This window comes from Solanum pennellii, chromosome 1, assembly GCF_001406875.1.
Source record: "Solanum pennellii chromosome 1, SPENNV200".
Taxonomy (NCBI): domain Eukaryota; kingdom Viridiplantae; phylum Streptophyta; class Magnoliopsida; order Solanales; family Solanaceae; genus Solanum; species Solanum pennellii.
The window spans coordinates 105,757,219-105,779,339 of NC_028637.1; the positions used below are offsets into that span (position 1 = coordinate 105,757,219).

Here is a 22,121-nt window from a genome sequence, read left to right on the forward strand (position 1 = left end):
GGGGGGGGTATGTATATTTTTTTCTTCATCATTCTCTATTTTTATAGCTTTACATTTACGAAATAAAAAGAGTACAAGCTAAGAAAGTAATTTTTTTTTTTCTTATATCATATATGTAAAAGTTATGTATAGATATTTATTTATTTATATAACAATTTATTTTTCGTATAGATAAATAAACTAAAAAAAAGATGTCTATAGTTGTATTTCAAAAATAACAATTCCTTTATGTTCCTAGTAAGTAGAATTTAGGAATATGGGGATGGATATTTATTTTTTGAATAATTGATGTTTACATTAACTAAAGAATATACAATAGTTATTTTACATGTAATTTTATTTGCTTAATCAGCTAGTGTCCAACTACAAATCATGTTAAATAATGCAATATATTTATTTCTTTTAATGAGATTTGAATTTAACAACTTCAATTTATTTAGCTTATAATAAATTTAAGCTATCAAACTAAATATGTTAGGAGGGATAAATAATTCATAATAATCATAATATCTTTTAAATAATGTAATTGTATATATATAAGAAAGCTTAAGCTTTCAATTCAATAATTATGTATATACATAGATTTTGAATTTCTTTTAACACAAGACTAGAGGTTAACTCAATAATTTAAATTCACCTTAAAGTTTCAAGTTTAAATTACAAATACTATATTATTAATATTTATTTTTTTTAATAAAAATTTTAAATCTGTCACCGTCTATAGCGGGTGAATTTGTTTCTTACCTTCTTTTAGATGAACAGGGGGCAATCTCTTTCTATTATATTACCTAACTTTTAAGGACACAAAACCAAAATAAATATAGTGAAATTTATAATCTACATTATTACTCCTATTATTTATTTATTTTAAGAAAATAATTGATAAAAAAACCTTACCTAAAAGGTGACGATCTAGTGACGCACCGTTCCACCTAACCCTCGTGGACCCAAATCTCCACAACAACGTTTCCTTTTTACGATAATTGGAAAAACAATCTTAGGAATAAAAGGGACAAAAGAGAAAAATAAATTTTTGATATAAAAGTTGGTGAGAGTACAATCTTTCTCAATTTTAATAAAAAGTTGAAAAATTTAGTAAGTATATTTTTTTTAAAAATTACAAGTTAATTTAGAACTTTTGAAAGACGAAAAAGACATTTATTTTCCTTTTAAATTATATGTTTTACTATAAATAGTTTTCTTACCAAATCACCAAATAAGTTAAATGCAAAAAGAAAAATTGAAATGGTTATGTACCAATAAAGTAGAACAACTGACCACATTTTAAGGCTTATTCATAGCATATTAAAAATGATTTTACTTAATGTTATTATATAGAGTAATATTTTAAAATGTTATTTTAAGGTTGAAAGTAAGATGGTTTATTACTCAATTTGCATTTTGCAAATCTTTTGATAGGGAAAACCTGAAAATTTTGGGTTTTAAAAGTTAAATCTTTTAGTTTTTTTGGAAAAACAACAACTCAAACACACTTTTTTTTAAAAAGGAAAAAAAATTTAAAAAATAAACAGTTTAGTGATTGTAATTTTACCTTCCACAAATATAGTTCATCGGCTATTATGTATTTATTTCCGTCATTAATCATTATACATAGATTATATATTAATAAGTGGTAGTAATGGATATTTAAGTTAATAATGGGATATATCACGTGTGATGATAATTGATAAAGTAATCAGGCATCATACATAAACTTATAATTTTTACAAATTAAGTTGGTGATAAATTAGATGACAAAAAAAGTATACTAAAAACATATTACTAATATGATTTGATTAAGTGACCTACATATTGAAACTAATGTTAAAGAACCATTAACTTTATTGAAAAAATAATCTCTCCATAAACAAAATTATTAGTAAATGATATTGTGTTATTGATACGAGAATAAAATATTCAATTTATAAAAATTTTAAATTTTTTCTCCGATAATCAAATATGGGAAGAGATTTTACTTTCCTTCGGGAAAAATTATGATAAAATAATATTTTAACTTTCCTTCTAGAAAAATAAATCTCAAACAAGATAAAAATATTATAAAAAAATCCATCAATGTGGACATTTAAGTCAATCTAATTATATAACTTTGATGTGAATATATTAGCTACTTAAATAATTCAATTTTGTTCAAGAAATGCTACCTAAGCAATGTCTTGCCCTTGTTTCAAACTATATATATATGTGGTGGTATAAACCAAAATAATAGCTCACAACTCTTTTATTTCTCCATTCCCTTTGAACTATTCTCCTTTTTTTAGAGTCTTTTTTTTTAAAAAAAAATAAAAAATCTAAATAACTATGGGTAGTTTGGAAGTTGAGAAAAAAGCTATTGGCTGGGCTGCAAGAGATCCTTCTGGTATACTTTCACCTTATACCTACACTCTAAGGTATGTAAATTACATTTTGCGAGCATAGACAGTGAAAATTTATATAGTCGATTGAGCTTGATAATTATTGTTATATGACAATTCAGTAAAGTTTTAGGTTATTTATGATTATTTTTTTTCAATTAAAAAAATGGTGCAGAAACACAGGGCCTGATGATGTGCAAGTCAAAATTTTGTACTGTGGACTTTGTCACAGTGATATTCACCAGGTTAAAAATGATCTTGGCATGTCCAATTACCCTATGGTTCCTGGGTAATTTCTCTTTCACTTCTCTGTTTCCTCTGCTTTTTCCAGTATCTACACTTGTTATTTGTGAATTTGCACATAGATGCATTTCTTGTTTTGGTGTCCTACTCGATATCCGGTATTCATATTATGATCAGACTAAATTTGAATTTGTGCCAGAAAATTTTATATTGGGGACTTCATATATCAGACTTAAACTAGTCGAAACTTTTAATTAAGGATAAAAAGTACTAATCATTTCATAACAAAACTTTACATATATGCCAAGTATAGAATCGCTATTAGACAAGTGAGAATTACTTAGAGTGGTTCACGATGTGAAAACAGTTTCTTGCAAGGTGCTTAACGTTTGTTTAAATGATATAATTACTTAGTTGGTAAAGTACTTTTACCTCCCACAAATAAGTTGAGTGGATAAAAGTGACTGTCAGAGCCAAGATTTCTAATTGAAGTGTAAAATTATGCTTTTTCAAACATAAAGATTATTTATATGCATACAAAAATAAAGATTATTTTTACTTTATTTGCGCATTATAAGTTTTTAATGGAAAAATATAGTAGTATACTCCTTCTCTTATGTAGCTCCTCAATAAGTAAATGGAGACCCATGTGGAGGACAATTTGATTCCTTAGTCAATTCTGCTTTTTTTCAACAACATAATTGCAACCATTCATTGATGTCAACTCCAATTTTCTTGATATTCCAAAAGGTTTGATAGTTTGAGGTGGAAATAAAACCATATAGTTAATCTATTTATTTATTGAACTTAATTTTCATAGTATACATTAATTCTTAGCCATGAAAATAAATCAACAAAATTAAGTGGTCCTTGTGCTAAAACCATTCATGGTTAGGATTTGGTTGATTATTCCAAACTCCCTAGTCTTTTTCTTCCATCCATCACACAAATACAAATCGCACTTACTTAAAACCAACGTTACTTTCATGGGATCAATCACTCGTTTTCTATATAAAAACCGCATAATACAATATATATATGCGTACGCGTTTAACTTCTATATATACTGATATCACCTAGAACAATAAAAAGAAAAGTTAGTAATCATATATGTAAATGATTTTTACATGTCCTAGATGCCAAAGTAAAGTTATTGGTGACAATATGATTGTCTATTTTGATCCTTATCCCCTTATAATTTTATTTTTTTTTTAATTTTGTGGTGGTGCTGAAATTTGATGTAGACATGAAGTTGTTGGAGAAGTGGTAGAGGTAGGGCCAGAGGTATCAAAATTCAAAGTGGGGGATATAGTTGGAGTTGGATTGCTTGTTGGATGTTGCAAAACTTGCAGGCCTTGTAAGCAAGACATTGAGCAATATTGTGCTAAGAAGATATGGAATTGCAATGATGTCTACACTGATGGCAAGCCAACCCAAGGTGGTTTTGCTAATTTCATGGTTGTTGAACAAAAGTAAGTACATATACAATATAGTTTAACTTCTATACATCGACAGTACTATAAAAAGTTTTAATACTGAATGATTCTTTTCGGGCGTGTATATAGATTTGTGGTGAAAATTCCAGATGGTATGGCACCAGAACAAGCAGCACCACTATTATGTGCTGGTGTGACAGTGTACAGTCCATTGAACCATTTTGGTTTTAACCAAAGTGGACTAAGAGGTGGGATTTTGGGACTTGGAGGAGTTGGACACATGGGAGTAAAAATAGCAAAGGCAATGGGACATCATGTTACTGTCATTAGTTCTTCAGATAAGAAAAGACAAGAGGCATTGGACCACCTAGGAGCTGATGATTATCTTGTTAGTTCAGACAATGAAAAAATGCAAGAAGCTGCTGATTCACTTGATTATATTATTGACACTGTACCTGTTAATCATCCTCTTGAACCTTATCTATCTTTGCTTAAAGTGGATGGCAAGTTAATCTTGATGGGAGTGATCAACACTCCTTTGCAATTTGTCTCACCAATGGTTATGCTAGGTGAGTCATTTAACTTATTTACGCTGACAATATAGTTACGATGAACTATGCAACGCTACAACAAAGTCAACATAATATTAATCAAGTATCGTAACGTTTTTCTAACACGGCGTTATCCTTTCTATTTATCAAAAAAGATATAATTGAATTATGAAACTTTGAATTTTTTTTCATGTAGGATTTGTCAATATGTGAGAAAATATAGAATAAAGGGATTGGATGAGTGGTCATTTAGTCAACATGCTAGTCATTATATTGTCTACTTCTGCGGCAAATAATGGGAAGGATTAGGATAAAATTATTATAGGATTTTATGTCTTTTAAGGAACCATGTCCACAATAATAGACAACATTAACAACACTAACCATACACAATTGAAGCTATAATACCATTACTTTAATGGAACCTTCTATTATTAATTTAAGTTTTTATGCAATAGTAGTTTATGGAGTTTTGTGCACCAAGCTAAATAGATTTACAATTATATGGAGTAATTCTTTTTACTATGAAAACATTGCAAATTGTGCAATCACACGTGGCAACAAGTTAAATTGAGTTAATGACATCAGAAGTGGAGCCAGTAGATTTTCTTATAGAATCTGAATTAAATTTACTGAGTTTAGCTGAATCGTGTAAGTTAGTAACCTTGTAGCTCCGTAATTTTTATACTACGTGTAACTTAATAAATTGTTAATTGTTATTAGGGAGAAAGAGCATCACTGGAAGCTTTATTGGTAGCATGAAGGAAACAGAGGAAGTGCTACATTTTTGCAAAGAAAAAGTTGTTACTTCTCAAATTGAAATGGTGAAAATGGATTATATCAACACTGCAATGGAAAGGTTGGAGAAAAATGATGTGAGGTACAGATTTGTGGTGGATGTTGCTGGAAGCAAGCTTGACCAGTAATATTACACAAGAAAAGGCTATATAATATATTATAAGGAGAAAAATTGGAATACTCAACTTTGATATTGTCATCGTTTGTTTCCTTCAATTTGTACTTGTATTTTGTTATTTTTAAATTGAACCTGTATTATCGTGTTTGGTGATTGAATGTTACACTTCTGTGCTTTGGTTTCTACTTTATCTTTGATGTTGGTGATGATTATGATATATACCAAACACATATTGTTTGGTACGTGAAAACGACTCTCTTCTCGTGACCACAGAGTACAACACTGTTTATATTTTTATCAGTGACGGAATCAATTTTTTCAATAAAGGATCAAAGCCCAAATTGCAAAAACGTCTTATATATCTTGACCAAGTAAAACATTGAAATACTACCAGCAATATAACAGTCATCAGCTTTATGTTCGACTTTAACTATCGAAATTTTATACAGTATATGAACTAACAAAATAATAATTGATAAATTGTATATATATTACTCCTTTCGTTTTTAATTTATTTGTCTTACATTTAATAAAAATGTTTCTTTCCTTAATTCTAAACTTTTCATATAACAGGTGTATAATCACAAAATTAAAGAACATTTTGATACATTCTGCATTTCATTAATTTATGGCAAAAGTTTCAGTTACTATATATAAAATACATTATGTGGTGTTCATTTCTAGCAATCCAGGTTGATCTCTCATAAAATTCATAAAATTTCTAAGATTCCAGTGACAATTCCTTGTATTATTTGCTAAGAAGAATCAAGTCAGTCTAAATTGCACATAAATTTATGCAGAGAGAAAACTTGATAGTCGCCTCTACGATTCAACACATAAATGTTAGTAACTGCAGAACGATCATTCACGAGCAATGCTACGGTCACTTCTATGATTCAACAAATAAGAAGTAAAATCTTTACATTAAATGAACTCATCCAGTGAAGTTTTATAGTTGAAGTACAAATAAGGTTCCCGTCAGATATATTTCTCATTCATAACATCAAAAATTACCTAACCAGAGATACTAAACAAGCGTTTCCCAATCGCGTAAACAATCAAAGCCTCTGCAAATGAGATTTCAATAATGTCCTTCCTATTCACGAGTTGTCTGAAAGGCGTCTTTCATCCTAACATGTCCTCATCCAGTGTTAGCGTGCGTTCATAACACTCTGCTGAAGTAGATATTCATGAAGTGTCTCGATGGATTGAAGCCAATCAAAATAACTATAAGCAACAAACAAAAATTGTTACTGTGTTACCCAAATATGACGACAACAAGATCATGAACAAGCATTAGTACTTACAGATGGGTGAAAGGACGATGACAATGCCAATTGGATATAGGAAGAATGTTGTCCTCTCCAAAAAAGGCAATACTGCATAGGGGAGAAAAAAGTTCATCATTCATATCGATTAGTTAACATAGATGGAAAGCTTCAGCAGACAGTCGTGCATTAAGCAGAATTCTCCATAAGTTTCACAAGAGTTCTTTAAGACCATGCTTACTATACCTAGAGATGAAACACGTTTGATTAAACTAATATTTAATTTGGACAGCTCAGACCAGAAATGATTGAATTTAAACACACCAATCATGAAGCAAGAAAATCCATCACAGGTAGTCAACAAATTTTAGCAACAGGAAATCTCTGCGACAGAGTAGCCAGGAAGATATATGCTGATACTGATAAATCTTAACTGTTCCCATAGAAAAGACTCCAATACACAAAGTTCACCCCATTTTTAGTTTTCACGAAATTAAAAAGGGTAAATTATCTTAGGATATGGAATTCATCTTACCATCATAACCTAAAAAGTTGAGGTAATGATAGTAGGAAGCTGCGACCATGAAGAGCAAATTTGACAGCAACACAGGAATGAAACCATGAGCTACCAAAAGCGGGGACAGAAAATAATGTATGACTGCCACAAAAAGAGAACCATCAGTCTTTATCAAATAAAAACAGAAACCAACAGTAGTCATCAATATACTGAGTCTGAAGATGCGCAAACAGCACATTTCATCTTAGCACTGTCCTTACTTACCATAAAGCAAAACGAACATAGGGAAGAAAGAGTTGCAGTGGACATCAAATGCATACAGCCTTCATGAGAGACAAGAAAGTGTATAAGTAGGAAACTTCATAAATGAAAGTGAATTATTAACCCTAGATATCGAGTTCCAAAATTCAGCATGAGGAGAAAGAAGTAGAAAGAATAAAGAATATGAAGACTTCGATATGGAAAGGTTCTGAACTTGCCATTCTACCCGCTGTTCCACGGCATGACTGCTTGGAGCTTCCTCTCGAAGGTAATTGTTGGTTAGGAACCTGCAAGGACAATGGTTCATAAGACTACACAGTCATAATACAATGGAAGATTTATGCTTTCACCATAAATATGGAAAACTTGATAAGAGAAACAGAGGGAAGTTTATATAGTACTTTTTTCTTTTGCTTGGTTTTGTTGAAAATGAAGAAAGTAACTAGGGCAAATATTTTTCTTAATGGCCCCAAAATTTTAATCAACTAAAGGGGAAATTCAACAAATTTCCCTTTCTTTATTTTTTGCTACCCTAACTAAACAAAGAAAAACATAATGTCCTTCACTTTCTCATTTGTTTACTCTTCTGCTATCTTATTTTAATTTTTTCCATGCATAGGCTGTATACTCTACAGAATGTTAACGTGAGAATGTCATGATACAACGCATGATTTAGAATCTAAAGTATTTCAACAGAAAATATCCACAAAGCTACTTGGGGATCAGTTAGTACAGGAAATAAAATGTACTCACTCCGTACCACTTTGTTTGACATAGTTTCACTTGACACGGGGTTTGAGAAAGAAATGATAACTTTTATAAAACCTACTTAAATATGCCGTAATAGTTTGTGGCTATACGACTTCTGAAACTTATGGTCTTAAACATGTCATAACAATTCATTGGTCATAAATATTAAGGAAACATGGGACATGTGACATCCCTCTTGGAACAGACTAACCAAACGAAGTGGAATGGAGGGAGTGGCATAATCCACACCCATGGCAGATCGTCCAAAAATGCACTACTTTTGAAAGATCCGACACGCAGCTGGTGGAATTTTGAAAAGTGTGAGCAACATAGATCATCAACTAAAATCCAGGGTAAAATATCTTCGTTGAACTTCTCTAAAATTAAGGTTAGCACTCTTTTGCCATGAGTTTCTAGTTTAGTAAAAGCAAAGCTAGAGAAGTTGATCACCTCTTTATTATATATACTGAATAGTGAGAATTCCACTGTTTTTTTAACGGTATTAACCAGACAAAGTGAGAATTCCACTGTTTGGAATACAAGAATCTGATTCCTTTCTACAGTTGCCCACAGAGATCTGATTGAAAGTTCAATCAACTATTTGAGACACGGATTGAAAGCTTATTGGTCCCATCTAAAATGAGAACTTTTTACAAATTACATCAAGATTAATCGAAGTTTAACACAAAGGGAACTATGATGAGGTTGTATTGAATATCCAAACAATAATAGCCCTTACCAGCAACATGTTGCCAAAGTAGCTCCGGTGAGTATAAAATGAAAAAGCAATACTGAGATAACTACAAAAATAGCATGTCCTGCACTATGATCATACCTGAAACAGATGAAAGATAAAGATTGCAACATGATTCAGTATCAAGAAGAACATAAGCAAATAAGAATACGAAGAAATCAATATCTAACTGGAGCGCATTTACATTAAAACAGAAATGTTGGACTTCTCCACACCATAATTAACTTGATTTAATCTATGACATCATAAAATATTCTCTTGATAAGGCAAAGGACAATTCTCAAGGGAAATGGTTGAGTTTACCAATCTGTGATCTTAGACCAAAATGAGTAGCAGAGTATAGGAAACGTACGCAGCACAGTATGCTAAAGTAGCAATCACCAACAGAAGAGTACATATGACGATAAATGCAGGATCATCGCGTGCCCACTGGTTCTTTGTTTCTAAAAGAGAAAAAAGAAAACAATAAGAGGCCAACTTTAGATGAACAGTAGAAATCCAGTAAAAAAACTACTTTGCAACCAGACACAGTATTTAAGTAGGAGATCAATACAACAGCAAATGAATATTCAAGTCACAGAGACTTGTGCGCTAGTATCCAGTTGCAAAACATAAAGATGAACACATTTACACTTTAACATATCAATAGATCCATAAATGGTGGAACTGTAATCAAAGTTGAAAATTCGAAATTTTTTTAACACTCATCAACTTCTGCTTCAAAGACATCAAAAGACAAAATTCAAACCATGTGCACCAGATTGGAGATTTTCTTTTAGATATAACTCTCGTACTCCTAATTTTAATGGTCCCTTTGACCCGCCCAAAGATTTAGAAAAGCGTGGCGCGATTTTATATTGGAGTTTCTCAAATATATGTTTGTAGATGTCATAGGAAAACCAATGCAGATGAAAGTAGTATTAGCGCTTTGACACTAAGGAAGTATCGTAGTTATAGTACCCCCTTTGTCCCATTTTATGAGATTTGACCACGAAGCATAGGATATTAGTTCGACTTATGTAACAAACAGATTAATAATAGAAGTAAATATTAATAATACTAGCCATACGCTACAAAAGGGAAATGATGTTGATAGTTTATTGCATTAGCTACCTAACAGATTAGAACAGCTAGGGGCTGAAGATTTGTAAGGCCCTTGGTTACTCTTATGCATCATATTGCTGCATTTATCAATAGAAGACTCACTTGCTTATCAAAAAGTTATCGGTAGTACTAGCTCAAAAGTTAGTTTAACAAGAAAACATCACATCAAATATAAAGTTGACCAGTTAAATGAATTTGAATTCATAAAACTTCAGAAAGTTGTACAGATATTAATTTCTTTATACAAGTTATACAACAATATTATTAAGGGAATGATATAAAAAAGTATCATTTTTTAATGAAGTTCCAACATGACAATCATCATACAAATTGGGATGGATGAAGTAGCTTATATTAGTGAAATTGGCATGGATGAAGTATCATATAAAAAGTGAATAAGAAACCACAAGGATGGAACAGTACTAGAATAAAAAGTGAATAAGGAACCACAAGGATTGAGCAGAACTAGAACAATCCACATATTCAATTTCAATACAAAAGAATCATATTGCATTAAATGAACGAAAGGAAAAAAGGAAGAGAAGAAGGAAACTTACGCTTGTGGTACTTTGTGTGCTGATATCTGAATCAAATGTCCAATGCAGCAAACAAATGCAAATACAACATCAGTAATTCAGAACTAAATTAAACATCATCGTATAATGATTAATGAATCGATATCTGTCTATACTGTAGCATATCAACACCAAATTCAAAGGTGAAAACTAGACAAAGAAGTGAAAGATGCACCAGCGCTCTCACATTTTGTTATGATTCTTTCCTCATCCAAATACTTGATTCCTCAGAAAAACAAGATTAAGGTCAATTGCTTCATAGCTAGGAGTTTGACCGGTTGAATGACAACAAAGAAATGGATTCTCAATTAGGTTAACATAAGTTACCAATGTTTAGAACGGCACACTTGTAAAATATCTTAATGAAAAAAATTTACAAACAGGCACCTAAAAACCTTCAAAAGTAGTGAGCTTTTTTTAAATCAAGTAAATGTATTTTCATTCATGAACATGGCCATAAACAGGTAGCGAATCTACAACAATATGATTTCTCTTCAAACTCCACCCAATCATCTATACAAGAAGGATCATTTTTGCGTTCACCAGACGAGAATAAGGGAGCAAAGACTACTATTCAACTTCTTCACAAGATTTCCTATGTCTCTCTCCAAACAACCCCCATTAACTCAAATGGAACCCTTTAGAAGAAGTAAGCTTACTACTATAACTATTTGTTTAAATCGCAAAACTTTCCTCATCATTGTATTGCTCTTATACTAGCAGAACCACACCTATTTCTGACCGCTCCTTTTGCTTCACCTATTCTAACAACACTCCACGAAAATCTTTCAAATGTCACATATCATATCAGTGCCCTTATTAGCATCTCTCTCCCTGTTGCTCACATCGATCCATTTGAGATCATTGCAAGAACTTCACAACAGATGAGCACAATGTTCTGTGCAACATAACTCCTACAGTTTCTTTTTTAGCCCGACAATGGGCGTTTAGTGCTTTCTTTTTATCATCAAGAAATTTTACAATTCCTTTTTATTTTTCTCAATTTCTTTTTTATTTGGATACTCCATCAACTCTTTCGATTATTTTGATCTTTTCATATGAAGTATTGACATTACGACAACTTATCTCATGCAATGCTTATCCATACATGAGTTTTTGGATCAACAACAAATTGATATGGTTCACACTACACAGGAAAATGGATGTTTATTCATCTGTCCTGAAATCAGTATCACATCTTGTTAACTGATACCCCAGAAAAGATGATCACTAGACTAGATAGTCCAACACTACTTCAAAAGGAAACAGGATAGTGCAAGTTCATTAATATTTTATGAAATATTAGCTGTACTGTAGTACTAAATTTAAAAGAACATGGCACTTGATACACAAAGTACTTACACTACTTTAGGAGAGGTGCATAGATGAAGCATTTGCCAAAAGGTATATTCGATATCCATCTGTTGCCACTGCACACATTAAAGGAGGAGAGCAAACAGTAAAATTACCGGAAATGAAAACCATTTTTGAACAAATGAATTAAATAGAAATTAACAAAACAAGCACATTGCTTCAGTGCAGTTACTTCTCTCAAAAAAAACAAATAAAAAAGAAAATTGCTTCATTATTTTGCTTCAATTTGCCAACATATAATCAAGGAGCACTAATTAAACAATATGGAGTTCATGATGGCAGATACACAGCGGGCGAGGTTCTAACATTTGCAAACTAATAGGTCTAAATTAGAGAACTGGAAGCATTCAAGTGATTTTGACAGTAGAACTGAGAGAAACATCTGAGAAACCAGAGATAGCAGTGAATCTAAGAGATGGCAAGCTGAAGTTGGCTATCTTACTATTACCTCGTATATTTCTAGTTGGTATAATAAAGAAAAATGTGATTCTCTACAAAGAGGGTTCAGGCATTGAATACAATCTCCAGCACACTAACAAGCAGTTTCGATTGTGGGTTCACCTTGTAGTATTATTATTTTAAATACAATGTTTGTTATCATTACTACATACTACTTTAAAATTATTGCATTGCTATGTCAAATCCATTTTTACATAAACAAATAAAAGACCCATTTCATGCAATAACTAATTTAATGGGATGGAATTAACGCACTTCTCCTCCCGATTTTCCCTTACTATTACTTAAACTATGGTGTCCAAGCCAGCTACTATTATTTAATAATATCATTTTACCCTTAACCTTAATTTTTTTAACTCCACCCTTAACTCTATTCTGCCTTCATCGTATTTAAGCCCCACCTTTTCATCAATACTAGTCCTCCTTATTGCCCAATACCTAGGTTCTCCTCTATATTCCACATTAATATTCCCCTTTTAGTTGCTTTACTATCTTGGGTGTTATCATCTTTCTTTTTTAGTTTTAAAAATATGATAATCCAATATTAACAATAATTACCAGAATTATAATCCATTAACAAATCCTAAAATATTGATGGAGAATTATATAGAGAATTACCATAATTTGAAAGTGTAGAACAAGAAAAGCGAGCAAATGAAACAAAAAGAAACCAAGATCGGGATCTGATCTGTACAAGATCAGACAAACTACATATGTAGAGAGTTAATTGAAATGGAAAAGAATGAAAAAGAAACCTTGATAATTTTGCGAAGGTACTGAGGCAATACTGAATTGGGTCGGACATGAGAGCTCGTTCGACCTAAACCTTTTGAAGTTGTGGGCAACATCTTTATCCTTTTTTCCCCCTTGTTCTTCAAGAACTTTGTGATTCCTTATTCAATTGGATCAAATATCGCTGGATTTTACAGCTCTGCGTCTGGTTTGACACTGTAGTCCGCTCTCTTCCTCCTCCTCCTCTCTCTCTCTCTCTCTTTCTGGTAATGCAGGTGAAATCGCTAATGGGTTCGGGTGAATGACCCAGCCCAACACAAAAGTCCCACCGAAGACCCGACTACGCAATCTATGCTAATTGATTTTCTCGTATGCTGTATTTATATTTGTCTGACTGAAATTTTACTTTTGCTTCTACCGAGGGTTAGGGTGTCGATGAGATGGTACGTGTAGTTATTTTTAAAAAAATTATATTATTTTAATTTTTTTGAATATTTTATAATGTATAATTAAAATAAAATCGTCTCAATTTATTGGTTTTTCTTTGCTAATGGTACGATTTGATTAAATTTTTTTGGGTTTTTCTTTATTTTTAAAATTTTACCACAAAATATATCATTATTAAGATATTTTTTTCACAAGTATATTCTCGAAGAAACACTTTATCTCTTCACCAAGAAGTCAAGATTGTAAAAATTATAATGTCGTATTGTTTGATTTTAAACACTTAATGGGAGTGTCTACACAAGTTTTGTGGTATTGAATGAGAAGATTGGTTCAGTAGAAAGACGAAAGTGGATTCGCATTCATATACATAAGAATTCTATAAGAAGAAGAAGAATCTTTGATTTCTTTTTTTGAAAAGTTGTAATCGGGCTTCTTTGAAGTAATAAGACTATTCCAATTTCGATTCGTGGAGAAAGAATCGTAATAAATGTAAAGAAGAGGCATCTTCCTGGCTTAGAAATAGATAAAAAATCCACCCTTCGCCCACCTCTCTCTTAGCGAGAAAATAGTAGTAGCAGCAGTCTCCCCACTAATTCAAGGTTACAGTCCTAACCAAGTCAAAGAGTTCGGTACGAACAAAGGCATTATATGAACGCTTTCCTTAACCATTCAAGGAAGGTGTTCGACTTAGACCACTTAGTAGGACCTTCTGGCTTACAGGAGACCTTCCATCCATGGTTGATATCTTCCTAGACTTTCTGCTTATTCGGGAATGTGAGCTTTTCTTTTCCAGTCCTTTGTTGGGAGGAGAGCCTACAATATTCGAAAGAAAGATGCTAATGTCACTAAGGGAATAGCTCCAACATTCCTTCTTTTGATAGAGTATCTATTATAATACTATATTCTAATTTTAAACATAATTATGTGAAATGCTAATTAAAGAGCAAAGACCTAAAGTTATTTAGTCGCCACATATAAGGTTATTCATTCGAAAAAGTTTTGAGTTTTTTTTAATAAATTAAAAAGATTATTCTTATTGTTTGGAATGGTTATACACTTAGTTAAAAATCCATGATCTTATTGAAAAATGATATCAATTCGGTTCGGTTAAGTTTGAACTGTTAGATCAGATTTTCATATTCTTTGACACCTCCACCTCTACCATTATCTTTTTATTAGAAGGATAAAAGAGACTTCTCCATTATTACTCTCTTTTTCTTTAAGTCTACTAAAAATATATATTTTGTATTATTAATAATTTAAACTTAAATTATTAATTCTATTCTTAATATAATTACATATAATCACACAAACATCTATCACTAATTTTAAACTATAAAATTTTCAATTTTTTTTTTTTTAAAAATTGTGTTAAAATCAGACTACATGATATAAAATAGAACAAAAAGAGTATACAATTTGTTTTGTGATCTACCTAAAATTACATTTAGTATTTAGCGAAGATTTTCAATACTAATCTGAATTGATCCAAAGGAAAAAATAAAACGTTTTAGATGGGTGTCATGCAATCACAATCCCTCTCGACCTTCACAAATAAACTAAATCAAAGTTAAGTAATAGATTTTGATGAGAGAATCCAATGTAAGAAAAATCATTTTAAAATATCATCAATAAATTTGAAAAATCACAAATTACGCATGCAATTATTATAGCAAAATTACAAGAGCAAATTATCATTACTTTTAAAAAAAAGTTCTCAATCCAATTATGTTGTGATTCTGATATCTTATGCTTATTGAGAATGATCAGGAATCACTAGATCTACCTCTAATTGATTTTCAGAAGATCCTATCTCGTTTTTCGAGAAAAGTCAAAGGACAAGATTTTAATAAAATTTTGGATTGTATAACAATGTAAAGAATTTATAAAGAGTGTAACAATATCTTTTATAATTCGGAAAAGAGTCTAAAATACCCTTGAAGTATTGAAAATGGTACAAAATTACCCTTCATCCACCTATTGGCTCCAAAATGCCCTTTTCATCCACCTATTGGGTCCGAAATACCCTTGTCATCCACCTTTGGGTTCAAAATTGACCACTTCTTTGATTGTTTTAAAATTAAATTCTTTAAAAACTTTTTAAAATACTTGCCGTTCAACTTTTGATTATAATTTAATTTATTAATATAATTTATAAATCAACCCACTGCCCACTCATTACTAACTAAACCCCACCCAAGTAATAATCCAACTATAAGATAAAAATCGTCATAAACACTACTAAAGCACAATGAAATTATATAATCCTGAAAATGACATCTAAAATTATTCGAGTCCGAATCGAAGCTTCAATTAAATTTAGATTGAGCTGCTTATTTAGGAGGACACTTTCAATATGATTGATTAAATTTAGAAATTTATGATTAAAGGTAAAGAAGTAATACATCCCGAATTAATGCATGCACTTTTTAAAAATATAATTTTATAAATACTTATGATTTGTTTTAAAACCTTTAATATATTATTTTGAAAAAAAGTTACCTATGAAGTAACATCACATAATTGAGACGTAAGAATAATTAAGATGAACATAGTCTGACTTTTAAGTTTATCGATAATTTTTATTTAGACACTTGAATGTATGATAATTTACTTCTGAGATATTTTCGCCTCAAATTTTTAAAAACACTCAATTGACAGTAGATTTTCTTTTGTTGCATTAATAATGTGACAGGTTTATTAATTTGGAGGGGTTTAATTAGTTTTGGGTAGGTAGTGAATTTATTTATAAATTATACTAATAAATTAAATTATAACAAATAGTTGAGTGCCACATATTTTAAAAAATATTTAAATAGTTTAAACATAAAACCGTTAAATAAGTTGTCAATTTTGAACCAATAGGTGGATGACAAGGGTATTTTGGATCCAATAAGTGGGTGGAAAGGGTATTTTGGAGCCAATAGGTGGATGGAGGGTAATTTTGTACCATTTCTAATACTTTGAGGGTATTTTAGGCCCTTTTCCGTTTATAATTTGTATATTAAATATTCTTGTAAAAATTTATACATGAAAATTTGGTACATTAATGTTTAAAGATAATTTTAAAGATCTTTGTCGAAGTTTTGCTCTATAATACTCACCTTCCTTGTAGATTATGATATTACATTTATCTCTCTAATTTTTATTTTTCTATAATGATTCTTTAAATTTATTTAAATAAAATAAATTAATTATAATGTGATAGACTTGTAATGTCAATTTTAAGCAATTATACTATAATTTTTTTCCAAGTTATAATGGGCCAGTATGAAATTTCGAAACATATATTTCATTTTTTTATTTTAACCCTCTAAATTTGAATAGGAGGATACACATACAAGTAATGAATATTGAAGCGCACCTAAATTAGTCAAATACTCATAAGTTAACCCAGTAAATTTATATTTAGGAAGACATGTGTGAAAAAAAAAGAGAATGATTTAAAAGTGTATCCTTCAAAAAATGAAATAGTAGCAACTTATTAGTATGCAGATTAATAAAAATATAAAATTTCTTGAAATTTATTTCGATTTTTAGACATTTCGAATAAAATTAATACTCATTGAATAGTAAATTTTAGAGAAGCTGAGTCTGTTTAAGCATTTTTTTAAGCATTTTCTATTAATATGACAAAATAATACTAGTCTGTTTATCAAATCAATCAAGTGAAATACACACTTTATTTTGTTAATTTTAATTTTGAGGTAAACATCAAGTGTTTTAATGATTAGAGATTGAGTTTACATAAATAAAAAATATTTACTTGAAAACAAATTATTTCAGTATTAATTATCGCAGGTCAATTTATCTTGAAATAAGTTATTCATTAAAATAAAAATAAAAATTATTCTCTACGTATATGATAGTGGCGTTGAATTTCTCGATCCTTTGACTTAGAATTAGTCAGTACTATTTCTCGATGAGTTATTGAATATGTATACAAATGAGATAAACTTTTTATGTCTTATTTAATTGTCATATTTGGAATAACTTATCTCAATAATTATATCATAATAATAGAATTAATTATTCTATATATGCATAATGAGATAAGTTATCCTAAAATAGTTAATTTAGAAATAATTTATTTCCGATCAGGTGACTTACTAAATTTTTTTTGAAGTAAGAACTAGGAAGTAAATAATAATTTTAGAATTGCCTAATATTTCAAACCAAATTTGAGTAGTAATTGGCCTTTTTAATAAAATAAAAAGAAGAGGATCCTAGGGGTATATTGCCCTAAAAGGTTAATCGTCTTCCAGGTCCAGGCAATCATAGTCGACGGCGAAGCCCCGGTACCCTAGAAAAGAGTTCTCTCAGTTCGCAACAGGTAACACCCCTTATAGCCTATTTATTCTTCCCCGAGTAAGAAGGTGAAAGTAAGAAGCTCTTCTTGGGGCCCCGAAGATGTCATCGTCGGGTCGATCAACGGCCGTCGCAGCCGGAGATTTACAGATTGTTGCTGCGTCGGAGAGGCAGGTGGCTGCTCTACCTCCTCGTCCTCCGGCTTCTTCTTCCACCGCTCTAGTGGAATACACGCCACCTGCGGCTAATCCTGAAGAGGAGGATCTTGAGATCAAGCTCCGGCGTATACTTGAATGTGTGCCTGTACGGGTTAGCAATACGTCTGGAAGTTCTGCTGGTTCTGGCTCGGGCGACTTTCATCAGGTACCGGTCTTCTATTCTGGTTGGTTGTTGTGCCCTAATTTGATTTCTGCTCTGTTGTTAACTGTAAATATTGCATTTTTCGAGCAGTTGATTATTTCCTGCTATGTAATCATGTTAGTGTGCTTTGTAAGTTGGAATTCATTCGGTTTAACAGATGTTGAGGGGAAATTAGTTGAGTTTAGACTCCGTGTGTTGTGATTAAGAACACCAGAAGTAGTTGTTAATTTTAGGTTTTGAGAATGATGCAACTCTTGTCGCAAACATTGAATCAGATAAGTAGTACTTTTGTTTGGTGCCTGCAAGATGTATAATATTCGAATAAATGTGTTCAAAATTGATGATCTGCTTAAGCCTAACCAGCAATTTGCAGGCTGCACCTGTATAATATCTATTAAAAATCACAATAAGGTAAACATATCATGCAGTTTGCTGGTTTTGACTCTTAGATTGAGCAGACAAGAGGGGGTTGCTGAGGTGGTAAGCACTCTTCACCTCCAACACCAAGGTTGCAGGTAGCAAAAAAGGAGGAAGCTCTTAGTGAGGGGACTTAAAAAAAACTTCTTAGATTGAGCTGCTCCTACTGAGATGAATTTCTTGTGAGACTTACTGATACACTACTTATTTACTGATTCACTTATTTTGTTGAACTGTCATCGACCATCGTATTAAAAACCCTTCTCCTTCTGTTGTCATTTTATGTTTGTGGAGCAGTAAAGATATAATTTTGTTGAACTCAAACCTCCTTGAGAATTTTGGCAACCTGAACACAAGTGTGTCTTACAATGTTCAGGTGATACTATAGAATCCAATAATAGGTCTTCTTGTCATGGTGGCTATATTTTCTAGGAATATTCAGATGAAAAGTTAGATTAGTTTTAGATAGCCTGATGGTGTTTATGCCTACCTTAGAGGCTCTAGGTGCTCTTATAACCCATCAGTTCGCATATTCTGGGATAATCTTATGGAGGAAAAAGCCAAAAAGTAGTAGTCGTGTTCACCATGTGGCATAACCCTCTTCTGCCCTCACTTTCCTACTACTTCAACTAGGAAGAACGAAGCACTTGGCTTGACCTGCTAGATTAGCCGCGGCGGACAGGAGGGCCATAATTTTCCGCAGAAGCAATGACTTGTTTTTCAACACCGACAGTTTCACAGGGATGCTTCCAATACCAACATCACTTTTTCTGCGTTATTGATATTTTAGTGGCACATTGGAGTCTAACTATGGTTTGAAATGTCTTCTGGCTACTTTACTATTGTCCCCGGGACTGACTTCTCTTGTCGAGTTTAATTTTCAACCATTAGTCTTTGGCTGGCAATATAGTTAGTTTCTTGAGCAAAAGTTTTCGAAGAACCTTTTTTTAATAGGTAAAGTTTCCAAGGAACCTGTTTGCAGATTGTGACTGTTTGAACTAATAAAGCAATAGCTGAAGTAGTTAGCTGAATTAGTAGGATGGAGATGGAAGTGGTTGAGGTCTGGCCTCTAGAGAATTGGCACAAGAGAGCAAGAGATTGCAAAGGCAATACTTAAAGAGCAGAATAGTCATCTCTTGTATATTGCTTGCTTTGTGAAGAAAGGGAATGCCAATAAGATAGCACTCTAGGAGTGGTGGTGGTGTGCAATGTGCATTGATTGAGGATGCATAAGGTGCTTGTTTGTTTATCAGAGGTGTTGCATATATAAATTGTCTAAAGAATCAGATATATCCTTACTTACGAACATTTTTAGTGAAGATCATGGGCAAAGTGCATTGAGGTAGACTGCCATAATTATGACGTATGTTGACTTTAGTGACTCGTAGTGCTGCTTTGAGTTCAAATGCTCGAGTAGTATTCAAGGTCTCTTTATATGTGCATATATGTTTTGTATGATATGAACCATGGCAAATACATACAAGTGGACAAAGTTCTTCCTTTTTCTTAGTCGTGATCCATAACCTAGAATATTCATCCTATATTTGTTCAATATGTCTATTGAAAAATGTAATTCAACATAGGTATTTACTGCACTTTGGTTATTCGTCATTTGTTTCAATCTGTTGAAAAGTGTGTGGTGTTACTCAGAAGTGATTTACTATGATCAGGTTACATCTAGGTTTAAAGAATAAGTAGACAGCGTCAAGTGTCAGAAATAACATTTTCTTGGTATTGTTTGCAGTATCGGCAGATGAGACGGAGAGAACAAGATCGACTTGCAAGGATGGATGTTGACTACCAGAGAAGGAAAGAAGTTGCTGAATTCAACTTGAGAAGAGAAGAAAAAGTAAAAGCTGCGGAAGAGCGGACAGCAAAGAAACGCGCAAGGCGACAGAAGAAAAAGCAGAGGAAGAAGGAGAAAAAGATTAATTCTGGTGCAGGCGGAGAAGAAACCCGTAGGGAAGAGTCATCGGATGATGACGAAGCCGACTCCGACCACCAATAAGGAGGGAGAGGTGACTAGCTTCAAATTTATTATGCACTGCCCTGATGCATTGGATCAGGAGCTATATAGTTCGAAAACTTGAGATCGTGTAACATAAGTAACTTTATGAACAGCTTTTTGAAATCGAAAATGTTTAACTCCGGTTCTTTTCCGTCTTATTTTTGTTGAGAAAGACTGTCCTCTAGAATTTGTGGGGCTTGAAACTTTGATTCGTAAATCTAGATGGTCAATGGACGGGCAAACTTGGCTGCTAACACTATTTTACATTACCATTGTCAGCATAATAAGGCGTCATCTAGTCTAATGGTAAATATTAGTCTTTGGGAGGCCCCAAACCTATAATTTATTGGAAGTTACAGTTGAATCATTGAACCACATCACTGGCAGTTGGTTTGGTGGTGGACATCACTCTCTTTTGCGTACAATTTAAGAAACCAACACCTAATTTGCATCCTTTCTTTTCTAGGAGCATAAGTGAAACTGAAAAAGGGTTAATAATACCCTTGAAGAAATAGCTCAAGTATATCTTTAAAGTATATTTCGGCTCAAATATATTCTTACCGTCAAACTATAGGGTCAAAAATACCCTTCTCATTAACAGAATCGGTTAAATGCCACTTAGATGTCATGTGGATGTCACATGGCATGCCACATAAGCCAATGGAGTTCCACTCATGCCACGTAGACTAATAAAATTTATCCCTAATTTTCCCCAATTTTCTACATTTTCCGTAGAATTTAGAAACGATTTCACTGAAGAACATAGAACCACTTTTTCTCATTTCTCCATTTCCTTAGAACGATTTCATAAAATACATAAGTTCTAAGGGAAAGAGGTTCTATGTTTTTTAGTGAAATCGTTTCTAAATTCTAAGGAAAATAGAGAAAATTGGGGGAAATTAGGGGTAAGTTTATCTTCTACGTGACATGAGTGGAACTGTATTGGCTTATGTGGCATGCCATGTGGATACCACATGGCATCCAAGTGATGTTTAACAGATTGTTAATGAGAGAGTCCGAAACTCAAACGGTAGAAAATATTAACAAAAATTCCAAAAGGGTATATAAAATTTTATATAAACCAAAACGGTAAAATCGCTCCGCCGGCAGCGATTTACTTCAACTGAAAAAGTAAAATCGCTGCCCCAGCAGCGATTTTGCCAAAAAGTTTTTTTCTTCTTACAAATCGCTGCCAGGGCAGCGATTTATAAAAAAAAATTTTTTTTTATAAAAAAACATAAATCGCTGCCTAGGCAGCGATTTACATTT

The 22,121-nt window shown here is 32.1% G+C and overlaps 3 protein-coding genes across 3 annotated transcripts; 2 read left to right on the plus strand and 1 right to left on the minus strand.

Moving 5' to 3' along the window:
• Positions 1-2,210: 2,210 nt before the first annotated feature.
• LOC107008142 (probable cinnamyl alcohol dehydrogenase 1) lies at positions 2,211-5,706 on the plus strand. The gene is made up of 5 exons (XM_015207070.2): positions 2,211-2,408; positions 2,548-2,661; positions 3,860-4,087; positions 4,181-4,620; positions 5,326-5,706. Exons 1-5 carry the CDS (start codon positions 2,320-2,322, stop codon positions 5,526-5,528), a joined length of 1,074 nt encoding a protein of 357 aa, XP_015062556.1. The 5' UTR covers positions 2,211-2,319; the 3' UTR covers positions 5,529-5,706.
• A 676-nt stretch (positions 5,707-6,382) lies between these two features.
• On the minus strand, positions 6,383-13,675 carry LOC107031876 (protein unc-50 homolog). The gene is made up of 10 exons (XM_015233406.2): positions 13,336-13,675; positions 12,110-12,177; positions 10,730-10,755; positions 9,421-9,511; positions 9,054-9,149; positions 7,783-7,851; positions 7,568-7,626; positions 7,322-7,444; positions 6,826-6,897; positions 6,383-6,745 (listed from the first exon to the last, which is right to left on the minus strand). The coding sequence occupies exons 1-10, from the start codon at positions 13,426-13,428 to the stop codon at positions 6,681-6,683; spliced, it is 762 nt and encodes a 253-aa protein (XP_015088892.1). The 5' UTR covers positions 13,429-13,675; the 3' UTR covers positions 6,383-6,680.
• A 4,281-nt stretch (positions 13,676-17,956) lies between these two features.
• LOC107011202 (PRKR-interacting protein 1) lies at positions 17,957-21,010 on the plus strand. The gene is made up of 2 exons (XM_015210610.2): positions 17,957-18,430; positions 20,589-21,010. Exons 1-2 carry the CDS (start codon positions 18,170-18,172, stop codon positions 20,850-20,852), a joined length of 525 nt encoding a protein of 174 aa, XP_015066096.1. The 5' UTR covers positions 17,957-18,169; the 3' UTR covers positions 20,853-21,010.
• The last annotated feature ends 1,111 nt before the right edge of the window (positions 21,011-22,121 follow it).